Here is a 17,880-nt window from a genome sequence, read left to right on the forward strand (position 1 = left end):
TGTAAGGTGTGCATATCTCTACAGGTAGATGCATAAGTAGATGACCAGGTAAGATCAGCTCAATGAAACAATGTTACAGATGTAGATGTTTGTCTTTCCTGTATTAAACCAGTTGTTTATGCTTTATCACTCTCCATTTCTTATATAATGTGCCTCAGGAAAGGACAAAATAAACTACATTTTTTTCTCTTGGTCTTTAAAAGAAAGGCTTTAAAAACACAGTGAAGTAATTTTGGAGACCGCTTTCAGTAGTGCAATTCTTTCTTGGAGTCATCCTTGAAGGCCGGCTCCAGTGTGTCTGTAAGACCAGCAAGAAACACAGGAACCAGTGCAGAGGCAGCATCTCCATGCCTGGAACTTTGGAACTTCACAAAACCCCCGGAGTTTATTTAGCTATACAAGTGAAATAGGTGACTGGTCAGAGACAACACCATTTTGTCACCAAGCCCCCAACAGAAAACACAAGCATGGACTTGTGACTTCTTCATCTGTAGACTATTTTAGAAGTGCAGGGTCCTACAAGGTGCAAAAATGAAATCCGAGATACTTTAAACAAATTTAGTATAAGGTTATTGTGATGTAAGAAGGTACAGGGATACAACTCAACCTTGATCCATCATACACCCTCTTCTCCTCTGACATTTCCTTCCTACATCTGTAGGCTTCATTTCCCTGGCATCCCTTCCCAGTTTCTGATTTCCAGGTTCATTTCTGCATCTTTCTGCTCAGCTGTCATAGATACGCAATTGTTATGACCAGGAGAGCAAAAATTCTAACAAGTATTGAGTTAGACCTCAAGTGAGGCTGTAAGTCAAGAAAGCCTGAAAAAGAAGGTCTGAAGCTGGGGGTGTAAAAGAACTGGAAAACTCAGAGTAGGGAGACTGGGGTGACTGCTATTGAGCTGGGATGGGAAAAGGAGACTGGAAGGAGGAGATGGTCAGTTGAAACCATGTAACACTGGGATACAAGAACAGAAAGAAGGTAAGTAATTGTGTAAATAAGAAGGATTTGAAACAGGATCTTTGAAAAATATAGGAAACAATTTCAGATCTATAAGCTGCTAATGGACCAGGGCTATTTCTATCACCTGCATGCACAGTAAGGCAAACCTTAAAAATTTGCTCCTGAAAATAGCTATATACAGCATACACTTCTATAAAGAGAATTAAGCCACTATTATTGCTAAACTTTTGGCTTTGTTAATCTGTTTTTATTGAGGGTTATTATCTGCATGTCATACTTCTGATAAAATGTGATGATAACACTCTTCAAGTGTCCTAAATAAAGGATTGGCCATGTTAATACAATTGGAAAAAACCAAAACAACATACAAACAAACTCTTGTGAAGATGACCAACATGACCAAAAAAAAGTTGCACACTATTATCAGTGTTCACTCAAAGGAGGTGAACTTGAGCAGAACATTTGTTTTACAGACCTCAGCATTAGAGAAGGAGGTTCATAGGTATGATGTCTGAGGGATCACCAGGGAGTTAGCCCAGTGAACACTCAGGGAAACTGAAAATTACTTACATGGACAAATCTACTTGACCCATATTTTGAGCTGAGATCTGCTGATACAGTAACCACCAAACTAAGCTTCTTAAAGGTATTTAAAAAAGGACAAAAACTTATTTAAAATGATTATTTAATAAAAGAACCTCTTGAGCAGGCTTCCACCTTTCTCACTCTAACCATGAAAATGTCAAGAACAATCACACAATTTTTAGGAAATTACCACAAATATTTTGGTGCTGCCCAATGAATCATGCCTCTATTATCATCTTGGATAGAGACAAAATATTGTCAGGACTCTCTAAATAGTTCCTTCTGGAATACTACTTTTGGTGAAAGTGTAAAATCACAGGACAACTGAGATGTCTAATCAAAGAATGCAAGCAAATAATATCCTGGATGAAAATACCTGCTTTCATACAAAGGGTGCCAGCTGCATTTATCCAAAGAAATGTGTAAATATAATGATTCAGTACTTTGCATCACTTTCTTTTCTTTGAAAACCATGTTTAATTTGTACAGCTATCTTCTAAAACTAAATGAAAAATCACAACCATGTAAACAAATATTAATCCAGGCTACTTTTGATCTGTAGCTTTGGTTTTTGACAACAGTACTTCAGCATATGTGGATCTCACAGGAAACAAGAGATATCTAAGAGCAGGCTGCAACTCTTCCACATTGCTGCCCTTAGTCCTTGTTTATCTTGATACAAAGCAAAATTAGATTATGGGGTTGCACCAGCCATTTGAGAAGGGCCTGAACCTCAGAAATTGAGGAAACTCTGTCCCATTCAACTTTTCTGACTGGCTGTATTCAAAATGATGCCATTACTTCTAGTGTGTGGAAGATGTCTGCTTTATATTCTGTTCCTTCTTTCCTTTTAATGCAATAAAATGCTCAGATAAATGGAGATGTGATATGACATCTAAGTATTTTATTTCTTACTGTGACTCTAAGAGAAGCTCTGGATGGTATGTTGAAACTACCAAGCTATCTAGAGAAGGGAAATTAAGACTTCTAGTACTATGGCAGCTTCTTTGGCTCCACTTTGTTGGATAGCTGGAGTGAGTTCTTCAAATGTGGTCAGTAATTTAAACAATTATTTTTTACTCATATAAATATTAGGGGTAAATTCCATCATCACTTCTGGAAATAACATTATTACCATAATGAGAAGCCATCAAAACATTCATGGGCTAATGACCTAGAGGAAACTAAACACTAATGAAATTTCAAGTGATGAATTTTGCATAAAATAAATTAAATTCTAACAAAAATTTGCAAAATACACGGTTGCCTAGTAAAATATTTGTAGGTCTCAGACTTCATTTATCACATATTGGTACTTAATGTGCTTCTCTACTGCAAGGGCTGGTACATAACAGTACCAAAATGGGAATATTAACCTCATCTTTCATTAAACGCTTATGGCAAAGTGTGAAGACTAAGAAAGCTGTGTGTACACAGATTGTCATGACAGGAGCTGCTGTTTTCCAGCACTTTTCCAGCAGTGCTGGGAAATAAGTGCATAGTGTTAGGATGATGAAACACAGAAATCTCCTACTCTGCTTGAGGGTCACTAAGAAATATGCTGAAAATAAAGCATTTAATATCAGTGTCAGGAATAAGGCTCTTGTCTTTAAATACAATACTTTGTGGAGAAAGTGTGTCATTAGTATTCTGGGCAGCCCAGAATTGTCTTAGCCCAAGTAATAGGACATGAGTGCCCTATTCAGATGCAAGATCCAGCTCAGAGCTGTTCAGAAAAGAAGGCTGGATGTTCTCCAGCACCTCTCAGTGCACATGCTCTCCCTGACATTCTCAGACAAGTTGTTGAAATGAACATTAATGCCACAGATGACAAGCTCAGTGGGTTGCCCAAATCCCAGATGAAATTCCCTCAGCTCCACTGAGGTGTGGGGGAGCAGAATAGAGGTGCCTTCAGGTTGCTGACCCAGGATTCACCCCCAAGGCCTTTTAAAGGACAAACTGGGTCACCCTATCCAGCTCAATGACTGAAGGTACTGGCAAGACTGGGTGGGTGACTTAAGCAGCTAATTGCAAATATTCTCTCCCTTTGTGGGCCCAGGATTAATGGTGCAGGCGGCAGTAGGGCTGGATGCCAAGCACAGCAATTAAACCAACCTCCCTGAGTGAAGCCAGTGTCACCAAAAATGTGCCTCAGTTACAAATGTGGGCTGCTGGGGCAACACAACTGCTTCCTCTTCTTTACCTCTTCAAATGCTCACATTTGCATGTTATTCCCTGTATAGCACTTACCCTATTAGAGAATAGGAAATTCATGCTGTATAATGAAAGCTTTAACTACTCTTTACCATGGAAAATATTGCTATTCAATAGGTCAGGCATTTAGTGGACTTAGAGTCTTGCTTTCGTTCCCCCCTTCAGGCTTTTCCATAGCAAATATTGCAACTCTCGTGTATGCTTTGATGCTTAGGTTCACACAAATAAATCAGCTGATTTATGATGTGCTTTAATCTGTGGATTAGAAAAAGAACTGTTCTTGTGAATCAAAGTCCACGGATATTGATGAGTGCAGCAATTTATGTTCCAGCTGGGAAGATGGCAAAGATCTACTTAATCCACTCTCTGAATGACATCCATAGAAATTTGTTTGCTGACTTTTCTGCGAAACTGAAATTGCCTTGTTCTGCTCTTTAAGGAACCAAGGAAGTGGTGGTTGATGTAGATGACAATGGAGTAATTTCCTTGAACTTTGAATGTGATCAGATGTCTCCAGACTCTAAGTTCATTTGGTCCAAGAATTATGAACCAATTCAGGATGACCCTCGACTGAACATTGACACCAAAGGCGGAAAGTAAGACCCTTAGGGGTAGCAATAGTGTTTTAGAGATCTAAACTGTCACAGAAATCCATCCTTCTAATGTATGAACTCAGGAAGAGTTAAAACTGCCTCTGTTACTTGATGGTTACTTCCTGAGAATGCTGTTCTCCAGTAAATCCATACCCAGACCATTTGGAAACTGTAGCTTGCACAGAATGAGTCAGACCTCCTCTGTAGGCATTTTAGTGATGTTTAGGCATGGAGAGAGAAAATCAGTGCCCTGTCACCTGTCAGTCAAGGCAAATTATGATTATTATGATTATGATTATGATTATTATTATTATTATTATTATTATTATTATTACTATTACTATTTCTACTAGTATTAGTCCTATTCCTATTATTTTAAATCTCTAAATAATTAAATTATCTGGCTTCTTGCAAAACATTTTTGCCCTGTAATGCAGCTGTAATCTTCAGAACTGCTGCAGTAAGCAAGGCTTTCTTATGATGGCATCACTATGGCCTGATTTAGTAACTTATATAATGTCTCCAAGCATACCATGCTTCTTCAGGCTTTTCCCAGAGGAAGACAAGGGGAACGCACAGGTTCAGCCCATGAAGGGCCTGTGTGGTCTCCTAGTGATAGAAGCCATATAGAAAGAAGCAGTGGCCCACCACACTCATGGTGCTGTCATATGGAATCTGAGTCAACCTGTATCTATGATATCCTTCCATGGTCATCAAAGACTTGACAACATGCCTTTTTTCTTTTGGTGCCATCACCATTTGTACCACACAGGACAGGACTTACACTGAATTACAGGTGACAGAGCCAAACATTTGTCTGTTCAGTCAGAGCAAAAGCTAACACAAGGATATTCGTATCTGGTATTATAGACAGAAAGGAGAGGTTTGGTTCAGGTGGATTTCACCTTTTCATCACAATGCTTTTATTCTTCTTATAGGTCAAAACTTTCCTTTAAGGATCTTGGAGAAGATGATTTGGGAATTTACTCCTGTATTGTTACAGACACTGATGGAGTTTCATCAAGCTACACAATTGATGAGGAAGGTAGACACAACGCCTATTAAGCATGCCTAGTTTGCTTTCACATCTGTTTTTCCCTGCTGCTGTGTCTCTCAGATCCAAAAGGCATGCACACACCTCATATTACTTCTTTTATGTCTTTTGCAGAAATGAAACGCCTGCTTGCTCTGAGCCATGAACGCCAATTCCCAAGTAAGTGAATCAATCATGTCTGTAGGGGAGAGCTTTGCATGCAGTGGGGTACCACAAGACTGATCTTGTTGAAGATGTTCCTGCTCCTAGCAGGGAGATTGAACTAGATGACTTTTGTAGGTCCCTTCCAAACCAAGCCATTCTATGTGTCTATGATCACAAAGTTCCTACCACCATCATGTAACGAGGTCACTATAGTAATTTCAATTGATAGTGGGTTTGGAGTGAAAAATAGAGATTTTTTTTTTTCTCCCTCTTTCAGTGCATTTGTATATTACTGATGTTCTTCCCAAACTATTGCAGGCTACTGCAATAAATCTGTATACCCACTGGAAAATAAGTATCATATTGGCTTTGCTTCATTTGCAGAACAGGCTTTAATGTTCAGCATGCTTGACCTGATTTGAAAACCAGAATTTGAAAGATTCTCTAATTTTTCTCCAACTGAAGTTAACATAAGTTAAATTTAAGGTTAACAAATTTGGCAAGTGTAGTAAATTCAGCTGTAATGATCTATATGTACAGAATTTTCCTGCTGAAAATCATTCGCTCCCTCTTTCTTGGAACACTTGACAAAATTTGAACATGCTTTCTACTCTTGGGATGATATTTTTGTCAATTCCACAGATATTTATGATGTCATTGTAGTAGCACAATTTGGTTATTTCTATTTAAATATTACTTGAATAAATGGGGGAAAAATAATATTGGATTATATAATGAATCTTAATGCACACAATGAGAGCTAAACCTGGCCTCATCTTCTCCCACTATAGTCTCTTCTTTTTCATTCCAGACACTAAAACTCTTGCCTGCATTTTAAAATCTTCAGCTTAGTGCATGCACTGCTGGCACCTCTTCCAACTCAGCCTCTCATTTCCTTCATCTTTTTTCTTATCCACTCTACTCTTCTCAATATACTGCATCACCTTTTGATAGTTTAATGAAAGCCCAAACCAACCCTTGTTTACTCCTGCTCCTCCCAATTACCTTCTCCTAATTATATTTTCACACTAAAAATCGGTCATCACAAAACCTTGCTGCTGTTGCATGACCTTACTTGCCCCGACCCTTCCCTTCTGAGGACTCTTCCATGCTTTGTGTTCACTACCAAAGTCACAAAACAAGCTCCTCAGGACACAGATCATTCCATCTTTTTTTGCACTGTATTAGGTAACAGCACACACACAGTTGTGCATGAGCTTCCAGAAGGTACAGGCAGCAAAAGGGAGATCACTGCAGAAAGAACCCTTAAGGAGGAAACTGTCTCATATGCTTTAGCCACTCTGGGCCCTTGTGCACACTTCAAGAAAAATGTATATTACAACTAGGGGTTGAGATTCAGCTGTTTTTACTTCTGAGCAACAATTAATGGAACTTCTGCTTAGAAACACCTGCAGCCAGTAAATCCATGGGCAAATGGATTGCTTGAATAATAGCCTTGCAGAACACAACTGTGTATGGGTATATGACAATGTGTTGGTATGAGGTAAAAAGAAACTCTTCCAACTGCTCAATTTAGCAACTGCCCGAGGACTGCCTGTCAAGTGCTGCCAGTAATTTGTGATGCTATACAAATAGGATGTAAAACCACTGGAAAATGCCTAAAATAGCTATCGGTGTTTATGGAAATATTTGAAATAACACTTTTGCTCATGGCAGACTGTAAGGCAAATTTGTCCAGTAGCTTTAGGCTGAGAAGTAATCAGACTTTTCTCCAAAAAAGAATCCTTTTGCATCCTTTCAGCCATTTATTTAACAGCTGCTGAGATACTTTTCTCTCTTCCATGTTAGACTAAGATATTCTTAGTTAATAACAGGCAAGCCAAGTGGGGATTTAAAATTGCTGTGGAGCTGACAGTGAGACAAAAGCAGTGCAGCCTGATGTCTATTCACACTCCCACTTGCTTCCTGTAGCATTTCAGTTGCTTTGTTTTAAGAAATTATGCAAGTCCTGAGATTCCTTCTGTTTCTTACACACAAAGTGATGTGCTGGATGAGGAAGGCTCACATGGATCATTTGCACAGCAGGGACATAATTCCATGGGGTTGTCTTTGACCCACTTCCTCATGGCAATGCTGCCCTTCCAGGCTCCAGGCTTTTCCCTCTCTGGTTAAGCATGTGCCTTTTCCTTTTCCTTTGTTTCCTCGTGATTGTTGCCTCACCTCCCAGGAGCGTTGTTTTTTATCAGAGGCAGACCCTGTGTCACTTGGGCACTGAAAGCACACATGTGGGTGTGGGATGTGGGAGGGAGAAAGAGTGTGGCAAAGGAAGCGCTGAGGGGTCCTCACCCCCTTAGTGTGTTTGGCAGTGGGGTGGGATGGCAGCTGTGCTCCAGAAGGCACCCCAGTCTTTTAGAATGCTGAAAATAGAAAAATGAGAGACATCAGACATTACTTTGGTCCCAGTGCTCTCCTGCTGCAGCTGAGCCTCTGCATACATGGAGCTAGAGAAACCAGCCTGCCCTGGGAGGTGTGTCTTTACCACCTGTACATGACTATATCATCATGTGTTTTGCAACGTGTTTGTGCACTGTCCTGAGCCATTCCATGCTACACCCTAGCAGTGCAGACTTTACACTACTGAGAAAGTAGAGCCTGGGGGAGAGTTCACACACAGCAGCACACGTAATCCTGAGAGCATGATTTTTGCTGAGAATCTGTGCATCCACTTAGATAACATGACAAAAGTCAATGAGATAAGCAATATGCCCCAATATCAGAGTCTAACTACTCATACTCAATGCTGCTGATTATGGTGTCTTAAAGTAAAGTTGAAGTGCAAGCAAGCTTAGGACTGTTACTAACATGAACTAACTAACTAAAAAAGAGTTACCTATGGTATAGTACATGATTTTTTTACACATTTTTTTTCCCTGTTGACACACTGAATTGTTATATATGGGGGGGTTTCGGTTATTTATAGGAAAACAAATGTACTGGGGAGAGGATGTGTTGGGATATTTGGTGAATTTTGGAGATGGAGATTCCACTCAGCAGAGGAAGAGAGTGTTTTCAAAAATCTCCCAACCTACAGCTCAGTACCTGACTTTCTGATCTGGCTTTGTGCTTGCAGTTTTTCTGTGTTTTGTTTTGTTTTTTTCCCCACTGAGTTAGTTCACTGTCTTACAATAATATTATTAGACAGCTCATTAAACATGGGTCTGCAGCATACAGACTCGTGTAATGCTGCACAGATACTTGTAGTTTGCATTTGAAATAGCCTTGTTTTAGAACGGAGCATAACTCAAATCTTGAACTCTTTTAGTTTGGGCAGACCCTGTGATTGAAGGATCAAAAGATTAAATCTCATCTGTCATTCTGTGTATATGTGGGTGGAGAGGCATTCTGTCTATATGAAGAGCTGTTATGAGCTACTTACCTTGCATACAGTATTTGAGGATTAAGTGGCTTTCTGGTTGTAGCAGACAATAAATACTGGGGCACAGGCAAAATATATGCATCATTCCTTTCTTTCTTTCTTCTTTGTAGCTGTTCCACTTACCTCTGAGTTGGCAGTGGAAATCTTGGAAAAAGGAGAAGTGAGATTCTGGCTGCAAGCTGAAAAACTCTCTGGCAATGCAAAGGCCAACTTTGTATTTAATGATAAGGAGATTTTCGATGGAGAGGTAAGGCCTTTCACTGCTCACATGCGCTTGCATTTTCATGAGTATCAATGAGGATTAGTGTCTCTATCTTCAGTATACTTCCAACTAGTGTTCTCTGATGCATTTTCATGAGAAATAGCAAATGCCATGGAAAGCATGATTAGAAATACTTTATTTATATTTCTGAGCTCCAGATGAATCTTACTGGATACATTTTATAAAGGGAAGTTATGCGCATTCTTGCCACTTTTGTGAATACCATGTGTTCTATTAACTGTGGTCTTCAAGGGATCACTGCTCCTACCTCCTTCATCCATAGCCCTAGAATAGCCTTGTTCTCACCTCTCTTTGTGGTTTGAAGGAATTCATTAAATCACAGAAAAATTCCCAAGTGGTTGTTTCCAGCTGCAGAACTTGTTACCCCCAAAGACAGGACATGGCATGATTTTGTTGCAGCACTGCTACCAGAGAGAAGGCAGAGAGGGAGCATTCTAGACAAACCTTGTAAAATATAATCACCCTCAAAGAAAGCTTTATTCTGAAGAGATGGAAATCTAAACCTTAATGAAAAAGAACATAGTACTTGCTGTGCAACAGGCATGCCATGTGCTTGTACAGCATCAGTAAATAAACAGATTTATTTGGTTGTACATTTGGAGCTGGAGCTAATGAGTCTAGAATAGGATAGGGATCTGAACAAATGGGAGCCTGAAGAAGAAGGAATCCAAATAAAGAAAACAAAATTCTCCTAAAGAGACCATTACAACACTTTACAAATATTTTCTGTCTCTGACATGTACTAATTGTTGCTTTACTTTCCACTCCTGCAGAAATATAAAATGAAGGTGGACAAGAATACTGGCCTTGTTGAAATGATTATGGATAAACTTGAGGAAAAGGATGAAGGCACTTACACGTTCCAGCTGCAGGATGGAAAAGCAACCAATCAATCTAGTCTTGTCCTCATTGGTGATGGTAGGCTAATCTGTAGTATGCAGTGGGTTGGAAAAATTATACCAAGGTTACCTCAGTTATCTTCCTCACTGTTTTCAACACCAATAGACATTCCATATCTTTTTTTATGTCACAGCTTTTCCTGCCTCATACAGGACAGGGCATGTGTGTGAGCTGAATTTCTTAAAAGTGATGGAAAGAAGGGGAATTGTTACAGAAATGTAAAATACCGCAGCATGTCATGGTTTGCTTTCCTATGGGTGGAATGAAAATTTGCCATATAAAAAGCCCATTCAGCTGGGAACAAGTAGCTGCACCTGTTAGAGCTCAAGCAGCTGCTGACTCTGCTGCCTCTCATTTGCCTTCCTACCAGGAGCTGTATGATTGCAGATTGCATCATCAGACAGGACACATTAAACTCCTGATGACTGCAAGCAGCCAGGAAAGTTGAGTTAGCCACAATCAGCTTCTGACACTCTGGAATGTTCAGTGAAAACTTGATCCTATGGCCAGATTCTCACTGACAAGGGACAGAGTTAGACCAAACTGTTACAGTGACAGTCAGCATGTACAAATGGTACATGAAGTTTGATCTTGTATTTCTTACTGGTTTTAATTCCTAGTATTCAAGAAGCTACGGGATGAAGCAGATTTCCAGAGAAAAGAGTGGCACAGGAAACAAGGTGATAATATGAATACTTATAAGAATCATATATGTGTTAGTCTGTTAAAAGTTTGTTTGTATTTATACATATTAATTTAAAATACATGGAGTTTGTTGTGTTTTGTGGTTACTTCTGAAGCAGAAATAAGAAAAATAAAATCACATTAAAATACAGCAGTAGTATTGTCAAGTAAAACACATCGGTCTTTCATTTTGCATCATGAATACCATTGATTTGACCTTTAAAAATATACCTGTAATTTCAAACAGGTCCTCATTTTGTGGATAAACTGGGATGGGAAGTTACCGATGAGTGTAATGTGATGTTGAAATGTAAGGTAAGGGGCAAGGAAAACCCTGAGTACAATATTCAGAGTACACCACACTGGCCTACCACTACCTAGATGGTTGGGAAGGGACTAAAGACATGCCCTTTGCTTTTGTACTCCCAGCTGCATGTTGGGTAATGACAGAGCCTCTGAAGGTTAATCCTGATGAGGCAACAGCTCACTGCATGTAACAAAATATGTTGGAAAATAGCTTGAATTTCTTTCTTCTGGTCTATCGGCCACCCACTCAGAGAAAGGCACCTGAAAAGGAATGTCAAGCCTTTGTAAATCCAGGCCATTCATTTATGGCCTGTTTATGCATATAGAATTTCTCTGGGCAGGATCATCTCATTCCCTGGTCTCCTTTTCTCTATCTTTGCATCTCCATTGTTTTCCCTCTTGCCTCCCTCATTTTAAGATGGAGGCGTGCAGTAACTCACTGCAATCAGGTTGTAAACTTTGCTGTTCTTCTGTGAGAGACCTGAACATGCTAACCTATGGAACAAGCTAACCCAAGTTACAACACTGAGCTCCCCTGCTCAGATGAAATGAATAATTGCAATGTGGTTTTCATCCATTTTAGGTGGCTAATATTAAGAAGGAAACACACATTGTGTGGTACAAAGATGACAGGGAGATTATGGTAGATGAAGAACATGACTTTAAGGATGGTGTGTGTACTCTGCTGATATCAGAGGTGAGTGACTGTCCTCATTAGCCCTCAGCTGAAATTAGTGTTCAGATGAATTACATGATCTAATCTGGTACTCCAGCAGAACAATTGAAAAAGGAAGTGGGTTTTAAAAATGGAAAAGCTCACAAGGCGTCTGTGTTTTTGCTAAAGCAAATGTCTGTCTGTAACTGCTTGTTCAGATTTTCAGGAAATGATGACAGAAGAGATAATGAGCTTGTCACTTCCTTTGCATGTCAATTTAGCAACAGATTGAGACCCCATTTCCATTCTGAATAGCATTTGGAAAGCGCTTGTCACTCAGGCTTTCAGAGTCACCAGAGGGGTCTGGTTCATACCCAGCCGTGCAGCAGATTTGGGGTAGGACAAGGTCCTGCATATCAGGACCTCCTGCCAAAGCCCATCCCACCACCCCAGCCAGGAGTAGGGCAGCTGGGGGCATGGGGGCAGCCTCAGACATCAGATACCTGCCTGGGGACAGCTGGGTTCACAAGTGGAAACTAGATTTTTCTACAGTACCTGTTCTGAAAACTGGTTTTATTATTACAATATTGCAGTTTTCTAAGAAAGATGCTGGCACTTATGAAGTCATACTGAAGGACGACAGAGGAAAGGACACCAGTGAGCTAAAGCTCAAGGACACAGGTCAGAGTCTGGCTGTGGTCAGACACACCAGCAGATACCCTGACTGAAATGGGTTCAGGGTAACACAGGCATTTGCACACGTTGCCTTCCTGTGGCATTGTTCCTCATGCATGCAAGATTATCTGATTAGAAAAACTGAGATTTTATGGTTCAAATAACATTTTTATACAGCTTATTGCATGTGGATTCTCTATAATTTTGGGAGCATGCAGTGATTAATACCCTCAGGGGGCCATCAAAAAGCCTACAAGTACAGAAAAAAATTACAGAACATGATAACTTTAAAATATTTTTATTATATTTTGCCAATTACTTAGAAGCCTTTCCACTTGCTGTGATTACTATATTCTTAACATTTCACTCCAGTCCATTAGAATGTATATAGATGGGTTAGCATTCCAGCTAAATAGTGTCATTTACAAAAATAATGTGATATAACATTGTCTTGCTCAGCTGCAGCAGTATTCATCGAGACTGCACTTAAATCAAGTCTGGAAACTGTAAAATAACGGGCTGCATTTCTGCTTTACTCAGATTTTCTAATATGCTTGAAAAGGTATCCTTTTCAAAGACTGTTTTTTCAAACCTTCTGGAGAGAGTATTTCAGAGCCAGTACTTTTCCTACTGTTAACTGCTCTTGAACTGCAGACAGAGTCTTAGTCTTTGGATTTTATTTCCACAGCTTTTGCAGATCTGATGAATGAAGTATGCAGAAGGATTGGTAAGCACTTAATTCTTCTTTCAAATGAATGACTCATTGTGGCACTCAATGAATGGCTGTATGGCTGCATAAAACCATGTGCTCTTCTTTCAGCTTTATCTGCAACAGACCTGAAAATCCAGAGCACAGCTGAGGGTATCAGACTGTACTCCTATGTTACGTATTATGTGGAAGATTTGAGAGTAGGCTGGGTGCACAAGTAAGTACACAAGAGGTTTGCAAAACGCAGTGCAATTTTGGTTTCACAGATTCAGAAAGAACGTGGATATGCGAGAGAGAGGAGGTGCAGTCTCCTCTCTCATGAGTCCTTGTCTCATTTGAATTTGTTTCAGTCAATTACATTCACAGGAAATCAGTACCAGAGGCAGGTGTGATGGTTCCAGGCCCTCCTGTTGTTTCTCTCATGAAACACAGTCCCATGCCACAGGATGCCAGCAGGATTGTGCTGCTTCAGAGCACTTCCCACCTCCCCAGTGGGAGCTGCATCTTTCCCTGACTCACTTTAAAGGAATGATGCAAATATAACCCGAGAGACCATCAGGCTTCAAAAGAGGCCAGCACTACGGGTTCAGAGATACCTGCCCTGGAGGTCTGCTTGTCTAGAAGCCACAATTCACTGGAACTGGGACAAGCAGGCATATCCTCTTAATGCATGGCTTAATTTTTAGGAGGCAAAGCAAATTCCAGCACATGCCCAGGGCAGTAAAATACGGACAATCCCTGCTGCAAGCACTACAAACCTAATCAAGACAGACAGAAGAACTGAGATTTTAAAATAGAATTTGAATGCCCAGCTCCCCATAAAATTAATGGGAGTTGCACACACAAATCTATGAGACAGCTTTGAGTTCTCAGCCAGCACAAACAGCTTGCACTGGAAAACCCAGAGAAGAAAAAAAGAGAAGTAAAAAACTTAGATCATTTCAAATCCATGAATACTACTCTTGCTGTTTTACTTCCTGTGGACATGGTAGTAAGTTTGTATGATGAAATCTGAATTACTGATCTCTCGATGAAACTTGTGTAAATGAGGCACAGAATACCCAGGATGTGCTGTACCAGGCTTGCTGTAATTACTGACACTGATGTTAACCAGCACCCTGTCAGTCAAATGAAAGTGATTTGAGGCCTTCTTGTTCCTTGGTTCCTGTTTTGACCTGGTATCATCAAAAGTCCCAAGTACTTCAAGTAAGTGCAAGAGAATATGAAGTATTCTTGGTTTCCCCCCCCCACCATCTCTTTCCCTCTTTTCTCCATTTCATTTTTAGAAACTTGTTTCATCTTGAAGCATGTCAAATTAATCTAGGAAAAAACTATTTCTTTTCTCTCTCATGCATTCAAAGTTATCAGTTTAAAGATAACAATGAAATGAGTAGCTTATTTATTGAGAAAAATATATTTTGCCTCATCCAGGCAAATTAACTGTTTAGCTAGGAAGCTAAGAAATTTATTTTGGGGGGTGAGGGAGGGGGGTGTTGGGTTTTTTGGTTTTTTTGTTTAGTTTTCTGTTTTTTTAATGGAAGAAGATATGTTTATGTCAAAACATGTTTAAATTCCAAGCACAGCAGAGATCAGAAGTCATTCCAACTGGGCAAACACCATTTATGGCAAAAGTGGGTTTTTTTTGTAGACACAACCCTATACGCTTTTGTTTTACCCAAGCAGAAATAAACCTATGCTAAAAAGAGAACAGCAACATTTGTGGATGCCTGGGCTACCCTTTAGAGATCTGGCTTTTAGACCTGTACAGCTTTTCTATGGCTCAGGTCGTAGACTGAGATGCATAATTTTTCTGAAAGCTCTGGGGATAGCTGGACCTTCAACAGGGAGAGGCTGTCACACAAATTGTACCCAGTTGGCTCACAACTCTAGCAAGGATTTGACTACAAAGGTTTCAGAATATGATGGCATACCATAGCACCTTGGAAATCATTTAGTAACTCCAGATGTGCTCAGTGACTCAACTCGAGCAAATTCTTCTTATACTCCAGTAAAACAAAAAAAGGTAACATTGTTTTGTACTTTTCAGTGATACCCAGATTAAGTTCACAGACCGAATGAGGACTGGTGTCACCGGGGAGCAGATCTGGTTGCAGATCAATGAGCCAACTCCACAGGACAAAGGCAGATACATAATGGAACTCTTTGATGGCAACACAACGCACAAAAAGGCAGTGGATCTTTCTGGGCAAGGTAGTCATTCCCTCTGCTAACATCATTGCTGTGTGGGCAGTGTGCTGTGGTAGCGTGGGAGCATCTACAGCAGGATCATGATACAGACCTGTCACCCTTTGGGGTCTGTGTGTGCACCCACCAGTCTGGCATTTTTTGTAGGGACTGTGTCAACCAAGCCTGACAGAGTTAAGAAGCATTTTTAGACAATACCTTCAGGCACACAATGTAACTCTTGGGGATGGTGCTGTGCAGGATCTGGAGTTGGACTTGATAATCCTTGTGGGTTCCTTCCAACTCAGCTTACTCTGTGATTCTGTGATTTGTCCTCCCCAACCTATGCCATTTGTTTTCCTCAACCTGTACTCTGAAGTAATAAAATAAAACTGCTTTTTACTATTCCAAATACACACTTACAGTTTGCCTACTGAGATGCCAGCCCAGTTTTTGAGCTATTTTACAAACCCCCTTGTGTTGCTAGCATTGATTGGCAGTTTTAAATATGAGCTGCAGCACTGAATGCCTTCTGTGTGTCTCTCCTCCAAGGAATATTTGAAGGAGGAGGTGAGGGACGAGTTTGTTCTGATACTTTCCTACCATATTTCTTTGATGAGTATAATAAAACTCCTTATTCCTCAGGGATGCCAAGACCTCTCTTGAGCATGAGGAAGGACTGTTAGGGGAACTATTTGGATTGACCATTGGAAGCTTTTATGCTGAGAGACCTCTCAGGTCCTAGAGAACAGATAAACTCATTCCAAACTGCTCTTTCCATTCCCAGCTGCTCCCATGCCTGAAGTTTCACTGTTTGTTTGCAAGCTCTGTAGAAGGGTGATAACATTTTAATAATCTCCAGGTTGCTCTTTCTGTACTCTATCTCTACTTTCTATGAAAAGATATTTCTTCTTCCCTTTCAAAGCAGGAGAGGTTGACCTCCCCCATTATGGCAACTTAGCCTGAATTTACAAAGGAGACAACAATTTGTTCACTTTGCTCATAGCCATCAGTGTGATGCTTCAACCAGATGTGAAAAATCATTGGAAAACCATATATCTTGTATTCCATAAACCAGTGGTGTCTGAAGTGGGTGTGTGCAAGATAGTCCAGTGTGCTTCACTGGGACAGCAGGAAGAATATACCAGAACTTCACTTATATACATCTACATTAGATATAAATAAATATACACGTAGGGAGCGCATTCTCAAAATAATTTTAGACAGGAATGTATAATATAAAAAGTTTGGAACGTCACTGCCATAATCTCTCTTTTAGGTGATGTATTGTGCATTTCTTCCTCTCTTTTGTGAAATTACTTCGGCCTACTACTTCCTTGCCCTCTGCTCAAAGCCTGACTTCTAGAAGAAAAAAGTGTGTTTATGCATTCATATGTAATAGCTGCCACATACCAGATGGCCTTTATCAGTTGAACCATTCAGCATTTCAGAGTTTGTACAATGCACATGCATGCATTTTAAATTTTACATTTTAAATTTATTACTTCTGCATTTTAAATTTATTTATTAATTTTAAATTTTTCTTGTGTGATGATTTGTCTCTGAAACTACTTTTTTCCTCTTTCCAAAGCATTTGATGAAGCCTTTGCTGAGTTCCAGAGACTAAAGTAAGTATTATGCCATCTAAATATAGTAATAGCAGCCATAAAATAATAACAGTGTTGGTTTGTTTTGTGCTGGAGATAACTTTATATTATGAAAAAAGTCCTAGTCATACAGAAGCCCATAGGAGTTTTGCATGTGACTTCTTCCATGCAACTCTTATATAACAGTCAGGTAGCAAAGAAAAAGCTGTATTGCCAAGCAATGAGAGAGATTTTCCTTAGTGGATTAAATGCAGTTAAAAAGATAATCTATTTTTCAATCACTTTAAGTAAACCTTAACTGAAATTGGACTTTCCCTTTGTTTCTTCCAACTCCAGGCAAGCTGCGATTGCAGAGAAAAGTAAGTAGGCCTTCTTTGACAATGGTTGCAATAAACTGTTCATGAAGCTTTTCTTCCTCTCCAGGAAGGTTGTGTGTTGGGAAAGAGAGGGCATGTGTACATGCATGTGCTCATCCTAATACAAGTTTGTCCTTACACCCAGGAGAAGTGAGTGACCCTTTGTTGATTTAACATTGGTGCACTTTGCAGCTATCATATTATTCTTATGGGTTAGGTTGATTTTTCTCATCTAAGCTCCTGTTCTCAATATCAGTTAGCCTTCTCTAAAATTTAGCTTTCTTGCTGGGATCTTTCATGCATGCTCTCTGCAAAAAAAGTCTCTTTGTTTTCAAAGATGGAGAAAATAATTTTGCTAGTTTTGAATGCTCTAAAATGTCGAATATAAGTGTTACAGAAATGGATAAGAAAGCAACAGTAGCTTTTGAATTGCTTAGAATCTCTTCACACATTTGCCTGTATGTCAATTCCAACAGAGCAACTAAAACAGAAGTATATATTAACTACTTAAGGAGTAAGTTATTAGACTTCAACTTGAATTATTAAACTCATTATCCTCCCTACTTACAGA

The 17,880-nt window shown here is 39.7% G+C and overlaps 1 protein-coding gene across 1 annotated transcript in view; it reads left to right on the plus strand.

The window, feature by feature from the left end:
• Nucleotides 1–17,880, plus strand: part of MYOM1 (myomesin 1) — a 69,106-nt gene that overhangs the window by 40,945 nt on the left and 10,281 nt on the right. Inside the window, exons 22-35 of the mRNA XM_062501082.1 lie at nucleotides 4,202–4,358; nucleotides 5,294–5,400; nucleotides 5,524–5,568; nucleotides 9,061–9,197; nucleotides 10,007–10,151; nucleotides 10,754–10,813; nucleotides 11,065–11,132; nucleotides 11,707–11,820; nucleotides 12,372–12,459; nucleotides 13,142–13,180; nucleotides 13,274–13,379; nucleotides 15,210–15,373; nucleotides 16,938–16,974; nucleotides 17,290–17,312. Of these exons, the coding sequence (XP_062357066.1) occupies nucleotides 4,202–4,358; nucleotides 5,294–5,400; nucleotides 5,524–5,568; nucleotides 9,061–9,197; nucleotides 10,007–10,151; nucleotides 10,754–10,813; nucleotides 11,065–11,132; nucleotides 11,707–11,820; nucleotides 12,372–12,459; nucleotides 13,142–13,180; nucleotides 13,274–13,379; nucleotides 15,210–15,373; nucleotides 16,938–16,974; nucleotides 17,290–17,312 (1,290 nt within the window). The remainder of the gene's footprint in view (nucleotides 1–4,201; nucleotides 4,359–5,293; nucleotides 5,401–5,523; nucleotides 5,569–9,060; nucleotides 9,198–10,006; nucleotides 10,152–10,753; nucleotides 10,814–11,064; nucleotides 11,133–11,706; nucleotides 11,821–12,371; nucleotides 12,460–13,141; nucleotides 13,181–13,273; nucleotides 13,380–15,209; nucleotides 15,374–16,937; nucleotides 16,975–17,289; nucleotides 17,313–17,880) is intronic.

The sequence above is a fragment of the Cinclus cinclus genome, chromosome 1, assembly GCF_963662255.1.
Source record: "Cinclus cinclus chromosome 1, bCinCin1.1, whole genome shotgun sequence".
Lineage (NCBI taxonomy): Eukaryota > Metazoa > Chordata > Aves > Passeriformes > Cinclidae > Cinclus > Cinclus cinclus.